We start from the raw sequence: 9,849 nt of genomic DNA on the forward strand, positions 1-9,849 counted from the left end.
GGCAAACGTTGTTGGCTTTGCTGTCGTTGTTGTCGCTGCTGCTGTTGTTGTTGTTGTTGTTGTTGTTGCTGCAGCGTCGCAGCTGCCGCTAGCGAACGGAAATGGCGTTAATGTTGCAACTGTATCAGCAACAGCAGCAACATCCAAACGGCCACAGCAGCTGCCAATGAGCGAGAACTTAATCTTGGGGACTTAACACTTTCGATATATCTTGGCCGGCGCTGTCTTGTGTGCTGCTGCTGTTGCTGCTGGGCGCTGCTCCTTTATGCTGCGTGCCCCTTTATGCTGTGCGGCAGCAGCCAGCGGAAATGTATTGGCGGCCATTATCGGTTCAGCTGCCATTTTTATGGGCAAGTTATGGGAATGAAACGCGCTCGGCTTTGGCTAAAGTTTCATCAGTCGTTTCTTTTAAGTGTTAAAATACATTTGGAACTAACTGTACGTCTGTGTGTGTTTGGGAGTGTGTGTATGTATATGTGTGTATATACAAGCTAACTTAAGTCTAAGTGAGCGAACCGACATTCCTCTTAGATTCTCTCAGAGACCCGCAGTGCCCGCCTGCAGTGACGCGTACTGCTCTCCGCTGAGCTGTCGATAGACCCCATCACGATTCAGATAGTATATGGAATCCTTTACCACCTCCAGATTATAACCCTCCAGCGCCAGCTCGCGTTTCTTCAGCTTAAAGGTGGCCGTGCGCGGTATCTCGTCCAGCAGCCGGATGAACAGGGGTCGCGCGTATGGCGGCAAACTGCCGCGTATCACAATGGACAGATAATCCATGTCCACCTTTTGTGTGGGATCCACAATGGCCGCCATGCCAGCTTTGCCCTCCACGTGGGGTATCTGCAACGGGAAATGATTCGTAAATGGAAGCTAGTTGAGCATATTTGAGCTCTGTATATGTGCAAGTTAATATGGATTCGCTTTTGAGAAACTAGAGATTCAACTGCATAGTTGAAATTCATGCTGAAATATCACCTCAAAAGTAACTATGTAAGTGATGATAAATTTAAATAAATTTTAAATTCACTTAGTTGAAATATTTAAGCAAATACGTTTATGTTAAATGCATTAGATAAATACGAATGTAGACGGATCGTGAGATCAAATTACAGGGAAGGGTGTCGAAGTTCTAAACATTTCCCAAAATGTCACGTGATGCAATACTTTTCTTTGCTCTGCATTCCTCAGGCACAACAAAATGCTTTTGATCAGTCTGTTTATTTTTAAGTGACATTTCTTTCCCCAGTCTTAGTTTATTTTGACTTACCTGCACGCCGTAGACGACGCAGTCGCTGAGTCCAATGCAGTTGGTAATGATGGCCTCCACCTCTTGGGTAGCAACGTTTTCGCCCCGCCAGCGGAAGGTGTCGCCGGTGCGATCCTTAAAGTAAAAATAGCCCAAGATATCACAGACGACCATATCGCCCGAGTTGAAGTAGCAGTCGCCCTTGGTGTAGACATTTCGCAGCAGCTTCTGCTCGGAGGCCGCCTTGTCCGCGTAGCCATGGAAGGCGCTGACAGCACGCCGCGCATCCACCTTACCCACCAGAAGGCCCACCTCGCCGGGAGCGCAGCGCATGCAGTGGCCTTTTGCGTTGCGCAGCGGCTCACCCGTGAGCTCGTCGCAGCGCAGTATCTGGACGGGATAGAGGCTGCGACCGAAGACTGGCACAAAGCCAATGGCGCCAATGCGATTCGTGATGTTGATCAGATTGGAATTGCCCTCGGTGGCGCCATAGATTTCGCCAATTTGCGGTATGCCGAAGCGCGAGACGAACTGCGTCCAGATCTGCGGCCTCAGCCCGTTGCCGTACATCAGCCGCAGCTGATGCAGCGGCTGCTGTGGGGCGTGCTTATAGGGCGTGGCAAGTAGATAGCGACACAGTTCACCAATATACTGTGCCACGGTGCAGTTGTACTGGCAGCAGTCGGTCCAGAAATTCGAGGCGGAGAACTTCTTGCGCAGCACCACGGTGCAGCCGTTGAGCAGGGCATTGCCCACGCCCACAATCCCTCCAGCCGTATGGTAGAGTGGCAGAGGATTATAAACAACATCGTCGGAATTCAGTCGCAGCATATAAAAGGCGCCCGCAGACATGAACAGAAACCTCAGATTTGTGATGACTGCCGCCTTGGGCAGGCCGGTGGTGCCGGAGGTATAAACATACAGCAGCTTATCCCGGGCGTTGCTCGGCGGGTTGCGGCTCAGCGGCAGCGGTACCTGTGCGGCTAGAGCGCTGGTCAGCTCGATGGCGCCTGGCAGCAGCTCGTGCTGCTCCACGTCCGTATACTGATAGATGGAGAGCTCAAGTGGCGGCAGTGTTTGGACCACATCGCTCAGCTCGCTGCCTACAATCAGGGCGCAGGCCTTGGCCACGCGGATGCAGTGCAGCAGAGAATCGCCACGCAGATGCGAGTTTATCAGCGCCGTTATGACGCCCAGCTGGCTAAGGCCCAGCCAGATGCAGGTGTACTCCACTCGTGTCTCCATCAGCAGCGCCACGCAGTCGCCGCGCTGCAGGCCGCGCTGCTGGAAGTAGCCCGCCACCTGCTGGCTGAGCCGCAGCGCCTGCGCAAAGCTCAGACGACGCTCGTCCATTATGAAGCAGATCTTTTCCGGCTGCCGCCGCGCCTGCTCCTCAAAGCAATGAGCTACGGTGCAGCCTTTGCGATCCTTGCGCAAAAGATAAAAGTTGAGGGCAACAAAGCGATGAAGTGCGCTGCAAAATAAATGAAAAATAATCTCATTAGAAAAATATACCAAACTGTTAAATAATAAGGTTTAAACGGGATCAGACGAAAGCATTTATCCCTTCCTCTTGGCTGCTAATGACGGAAACACTCGGACAGCTCATCTACAAAACACTGCGAAGGATCATATTATTCGTAATGATTGTCTCAAAAAGATTTGTATCTTCAACTACATAATGCTTACCTCAAAAGTCAACTATACGTACTTTTAAAAATCTTCTACAATAAGCAACGGGCTTAAACTACATAAATAGTATTTTTATAGAGCGGTGCAAATAACAGAAATGGATAATATCATAAACGTCAATTTGGACAAAACAAGATAGAATATCAAATCTACGATTTGGGCTAGTCCCAAGAATATTTCATGTTCTGACTATATCTATCTGTTTATACACAATAAGGGAAAGCAGCCGAGTCTAGTTCTGTCCTAGAAAATATTCGTATACGTAGAATATATCAGCGGATTACTAAAAATTATACTCCACGCACCTACCACTTAATCCTTTTTCTTAGTTCTTAACAATAGAGCTTTTGTCGTTTGCCGATGCAAACCAATATTATTCTATTGTGTACATCTTACCAAAGGTTTCATCATTGAGCTCATTTCATATGTTCCACTTGGTATATACAATATGCTGATCCGCTCAGCTTATTCACCTCATTCACATGTTAACATTGAGCAACATTCGAGCAATAGAATTGTAAGCTAAATATTTATATGCTACAAAATGGCATATGATACTCTAATCTAATCCGAGCGACTTCACACATTATCTGACTGCCTCGAAATAGCTGTACTAAGTTTAATTAGACTATGGAGACTTATCTAATGGGTAATCGATCATTTTGCACTATTTTATAAGTTCGATTTTCCATTTAATAATTTTCTATAAATATTTGTTGACTACTCACATGATATCCCTGTGACAGGTCATAACCAGCGCAAAGACATTTGTGGGATTACGCAGCATTAGAGCCAAGAGGGCGCCAAGTGTTAGGCTGGCCAAGGCGCTATCGTAGCAGAAGAGGCCAAAGATGATACAGCCCACCAGCAGGATGCCGAGCCGGGTGGCCAGCTTTTGTTTTAAATTGAGCTCCAGCAGTATCTCCATTGCCTTCTCGTCCTCCTTCAGATCTCGATGCGGCTTACACTCGCTCACTTTTAAATAAATATTTCATTATTATATATGTGTATATAAATATACGAACTGGCAGTTTTATGAAATCTAACTCGATATCGTTCTGACAGACGTTCTCCCTCTTGCAACGCCCGACTGACACTGACTGAGTAACCCCCCCGGTAAAATACCCACACACACACACACACACATGTATCCATCCAATTTCTTATCAGCCCGCCCTGATATTGTTTTCAGCGCCAAGCATTACAGAAATGTGGAACCCATGCGTACTATCAACATTATGAGTAACTAAAATCGTTTGGGCACTGCCATAGAAAAGCCCACAGATTTCTGGGTGCGGTTTACAATGACGGGACCAGTGTTGAGTTAATCAAACAAGGCCTGTTGTAAAGTGTATATAGTCTAGGTGTGAAATGTTATATGGACTAAAGTGAAGCTCACATATGAGGGAACTAAGATACAAGTAAACTAAATATATATAATAATAAGTGCACAAATATAAATAAGTTCTTAAGTGAAAATAAATGTTTTATAAATAAATACAAAATCATAACTCAGTAAATTTATAATATTAAATGTTTTTAAGTGTAAACAGCTCACACTTGCATCGATATTAAATTCAATGAGAGTATGAGAGTAAATGAGAGTATATTTGTACTGGAATTTATAGCATAAGGTGTAACTTTAGCTTTTAATATCTTTCTATTTTAGAATAATATTTAATATAGTTTTATTTCTCAATGGTAACAGTATTCAAAACTCTCTTGCTGAACATGAACTAATCACTATATAGACTATTAAAGTTCCATATCTTTTTTTTACAAGGCTAAGCCCCGTTTTTTTTTTTTATTAAACAAGAACAATTAGTGTAAAGCATTATAAATGTGCGCCATTACTTGAACCCTTTTCATTTCCAGTCACGATTCTGATCGTCAGTAATATTATATTACATGGTTTTTTTAATTAACTACTATTAACAACTAGGTAACTATTGACGCTCTCGCTAGCACCGAGCATGTGTGTGGTATTACAATTTTCTCATTTGCACACGAATTCGGGAGCAGAGCTAGAATTCTAGTTTTTATAGTCGCATGACGCGCAAGTGGTATTTATTTTTCAATTGATCTCTTGTGAATTGCTGGACTCAGAAACCAAACATAATTGAATAACAACTGTTCATTGACAAACTTTTTCCAATGAACTTGATTTTGTAGACTCCTGCAGATGGTATCATCGATTTGCCATCTGACTAGCAACAGTTGGTCAAAGAGTGTTTGCTTTGATGAAAAGAGATTAAAAATTTTATAGAATTCTTTTATTAAGGTATATTGCCCGTCGGCACGTTGACAATCTAGATCGTGATCTATAAACCAAGTACAATATTGCTAATTGGTGCTCGGCTTTTTGTAACACTCCAAATCAATTGGGGTTAATTAACTTTAGTTGTATTATGGAAAATTTTGAGTGCCATAAACAGAAGACGTATTGGCGTTAATCTAGCCGAAAGCACTTGGCGATAGGCCCAACCTGAAAATGTTCTGAACCAGCCCCGGGCCAAACAGCTGATACCGCAGCCGCAGACGCAGTCTGGCCTTACGCTTAAAGTGCTTATCAAACAAAAACAAAACAGAATACTATAAAAAATAGGAAAAAAACAGCTGTGAATACATATGTGATTTTTGATAACGTTGAACAATGACTTAACAAAGGTGCAATGGGTATAGGTGGGTGTACGTACAATAGAGAGATTATATTTAATCATATAATAAAACAAGCTTTCTAACTAAGTTGGTAAGTGAATAATGCAGCAAATCGATTGAATATTAATGGATTTTTATATACACCAGCGAATTATAAACAAGGTCAACATTAATACAAATTCGTTGTACACAAGGGTTAAGGGCTATCAAGTGACAACAACAATAATAATACAAAAACAACAACAGAATGAGACAACGGTAAAAGCAACAGGCGCCTGACAAAGTTCATTGCTACTGCGGAGATGCCATATATGTGTGGCAGATACTGCACAGTGGGCCAGAAATTCATTCGAGTGTGCAAATTTTAATCTATATAAAACTATTTTTATATATGTTAAATGTTGGTATATGTTTATGAACTTAAAGTTTCTAGGCTGTGTCGTAAATCATCAATAATGTTATAGATTAAAATAATATATAATTATATAAAAAATCCAATATATTTTTTATTTTATATATTATATTTTTATATATATTATTATATTATTTTTTTATATTTTTAAAACAAAAAATGTCTAATTAGCTTGTCATGAGTTAAACCGAACTCATTGAACGTGATATGAAACTTATTGAATTAAAATTAGTTCATACGAGCCTTGATTCTACATATAAGCATGCTTAAGCTTATAGGCTAGTTTACTGATATTTATAATATAAACATGTTTTTTACTTGTAAATATTCAAATAACCTAATTAGACTTAAAAACATGTGAACATTTCAATAATATATACATAATAATATATATAAACATCAACAGATGCAGACAAATTTGTTTCTAAAAGTTTATTAACATCTTTATGCTCTGTCGAATCCATTGGAAATGTCACTCATTTATTTAGACTCTCATATCACGGTGCGCTGTGCCGCTTAACATGCGCGTCGTATATAAATATGAATGTGTTTTTCTTTTTTTCTTTTTCTTTTTTTTATAATGGACATGTTTGTAAATGCAAATGTGTGTGTGTCTTGGCATCTATGCTAGGAACCCGGGACCTTGACTTATTTCGTATGCAACGCACAAAACATTAAACGGTTCTACACACGCACTCCGCCACTTGGCTCACTTGGCTAACTTGGCTAACAACTGAGATTTGGTTGACTTGGCTCGTTTGTGGCTCGTATGTAAATAACTGATTGTCGATTACGTGGGACTGACACTGACTTTGGCATCGATTTGTTGGCATTGCTGCACATATTCAGCCCGTCGGCTGTCAATCAAGCGGCCAATTCAATTCACTTTTTAACTCTGGCCTGGCAAATGCAGCGCCCAGGTTTCTAAGTTTTCAAGTTCTTCTTGCTATCATATGATACATCATCAATTGACATACTTTTTGCGCAATACTCGTCTCAGCAACAGCAACAGCAACAAACACAACAACACGCACAGCGAACGGAACAACGAAACGTTCTAATCGACAGCAACAACTAACAACAACTGAGTGATTTCTGAGCGGCCCCATCGCGTTGCCGGTTCTATTTATTTACCAGCCAGTAAGACCAGCTGGCTGAGAATATTGCGCATCGAGCGGGAGCGTAAGACCCCGCCGAGAGAGTATTTGAAATAATTAGAGATCCTCTCTGCACAGAAAACTGGTTCGGTTCAAAGTAAAGAAGAGAGTATTTCTGATTTGTTTTCATATGGTAAATGAATAATTTAAATTTCAATTAAATTTGTTGTATTTTTATTAAGATTAACTAACAAAAGAGCGCTAGCGTCCAGGTCATCAGTTCTGTGAATTAAATTAAAGCTGTATAACAAATATTATAATAAACAGCTCTGTTGTTTGGTGAATAAATAATTATAATATAAATTGATTAATTAATTAAACCATAGATTATTTTAAAAAATTCCAAACATTATCTTAAGAGCTGTTTTATGAAAACAAATTTAAGTAATTTGAAATATTATTAATTTACAAATTCATACATCCGAAAAATTATAATAATATATATAATATAATATAATTGAAATAAGTCTAAGGTCACATATATTACTTTCTTGCATAGCATTAATTCAGTAATCCAGAAAACTATTGCATACTTTGAGTCAGATACCTTTAAATAATATTCGCAATATTTGTATAGTATTTATTCTGGTTCATGACAATGATAAAATATAACAAGATTATAATATACAACATATATAATTAATATTCTAGTTTTTTGCAGTCATATAAAAAAAAATAAAATAATTTAATAATATTATAAAAATAATAAATATCTAGAGACCTGACATCAATTGGCAATCAACAACTTGAAGAAAGATTAAAAAATGAAAGAAAGGAAAAGGGTGAGAATGAAATTCTAGAATTCCTAACATTTTGCAAAACAACCAAAGAATTTACAGCTCTTTTGAGCATAAAACACTACCAAAGATAAAAACAAATAACCCTAAGGATAATTCCTTTAACCAATTCATTTATCTCGAGCTCTTAATAACATATTTATTGACGCTGTTAGCGCACATTAACGCAATGCTAACGCGAGTTCAGAAAACAAAATATTCTTATTTTTAATTAAACACATTTGCCCCATAGCCAAAATACAAAGGCAAAAGAAAAAACAATTTGCCGCACAAAAAAATGTCGATGCCAAAATAAATTAACATAAAGCCGGTCGCCAGCAGTCACAGTGCCAGCTGCGCAGTCGGCGCCGTCGTCGTCGGGGCGTAGCTGTCAAATGCCGGCAGGCAAACATATAAAAAATATATGTGCATACTTTCAGGCGGCGCGTATAAAAAATGTGCGCACACTTTTTGGCAGCTTTTTGAGTTATAGACGGTGAGCGAGAGAAGCCTTACACGTGTCGGTGTGTGTGAGCAGTTAGTTTGGATGCGAGCAAGTGTGTGTGTGTGTGTGTCCCTGTGTGTGTGTGTGCGCCTGTAATTGACACATGTTACGCGCACAAAAGCGGCAACAGCAACGGCAACGGCAACTTGCGCTCTAACTGCGCCCATGTTTGAACCTTGCCCCTACGCACGCCCGCCCAGCCCCGTCAAATCGTTATTATCGACAATGGCGCCGCCAAAAACACACCCACACATACCCACACACCGACACACACGCGCGGGGCACGCACATGTTATTCACTGCTGCTGCTGCACAGCCTTCAAATGCAGGCAACCTCAGTCAACTTTGTTTGTAGCCGGCAAAAACAAAAACACACGCACACGGCACACACACATGCATATACACGTGGGAGAGAGTGAGAGAGAGAGCAAGCGCCTTGCTTGCTGATAACGTGAACGTCAGCTGTGTGGCACTTTTGTGGATCAAGGGGGTGACTGTTAGGGGGGCACGGGCACACGTGAGTGAGTCCCGTACTGGGCGTTGTGGCTGGAGTCGTGCGCAGGCAAGCGTCAAACGTTTGTACCTTGTCCCATTGGCCCCCAGGCGACAACATACACTGTTCCTCCTCTCCCTCTGCCATCACCATCTCACTCTCTATTCCCTCTCTTCCTCTCTCTCTCTCTCTTTTTCTCTCTCTCTCCCTCTCGCAGTTGCTGCTGTGTTTGGCATTTGTTTGTGTTGTCAACAAAAGTTTCTTTGAAATCAGTAACAGATGTCGATTGAAATGGCACAATTGCTGTCCGCGTCGCTGCCAACGTCGACAGCGACTGCGACTGGGACTGGGACTGGGACTCTGTGAGCAGCTGGCGGCTGTTGTTGCTGCTGCTGGTGGGCGCTGCCACCGCTGCTGGCTGCCACTTATGATGAATATTTTTATGCCAGACACAGACCAAGGCACCGAGGCAAACTCCGCTTTAGCCAGACATCGCTAGTTGCCAGCATTTTAATTAAAATTCTCGTTCAAGTTTCACGTTTTTAATGTTAATGCAATTTACCCAATTGAAGCCAAAGACAATACAAAGGCCAAGCAACAGACGCCAAGCGGCCCATATTGTCTTAATCGTCAATAATACATTTCCAATAGGGTATACTCACAAGCGATGGCCCGAGACATGCCGATTTTAAGCACAATTAAAAATATTATAGCTAACTTCAGGTCGGCAATTAAAGAAATTTGCACAATGTGCACATACCCTGTTTGCAAATGTGCCGGGCAGTCAAAATAATAAAATACATATAATTAAAATATTAATTTTATTTTGGGTTAAGTTAACTTAAAATTGTTCTTTATGCTTATAAACATGGCATCGTCAGTTAACTCTAGATATTATTTTGGA

General features: G+C 41.0%; 1 protein-coding gene across 1 annotated transcript; it reads right to left on the minus strand.

The window, feature by feature from the left end:
* Positions 1 to 379: 379 nt before the first annotated feature.
* Positions 380 to 7,124, minus strand: Fatp3 (Fatty acid transport protein 3). The gene is made up of 4 exons (XM_002049412.4): positions 6,992 to 7,124; positions 3,673 to 3,919; positions 1,274 to 2,726; positions 380 to 846 (listed from the first exon to the last, which is right to left on the minus strand). Coding segments are annotated over exons 1-4 (2,010 nt in total). The 5' UTR covers positions 6,993 to 7,124; the 3' UTR covers positions 380 to 537.
* Positions 7,125 to 9,849: the final 2,725 nt, after the last annotated feature.

This window comes from Drosophila virilis, chromosome 5, assembly GCF_030788295.1.
Source record: "Drosophila virilis strain 15010-1051.87 chromosome 5, Dvir_AGI_RSII-ME, whole genome shotgun sequence".
Classification (NCBI taxonomy): Eukaryota; Metazoa; Arthropoda; class Insecta; order Diptera; family Drosophilidae; genus Drosophila; species Drosophila virilis.

Bases quoted from the DNA above. Each gene is read 5' to 3' on its own strand.
- Fatp3 (XM_002049412.4), bottom strand. The intron at 2,727-3,672 runs GTGAGTAGTCAA...TTTATTTTGCAG, and splicing joins ACCTGTCACAGGGATATCAT to CGCACTTCATCGCTTTGTTG. The intron at 847-1,273 runs GTAAGTCAAAAT...TTCCCGTTGCAG, and splicing joins GCGTCGTCTACGGCGTGCAG to ATACCCCACGTGGAGGGCAA.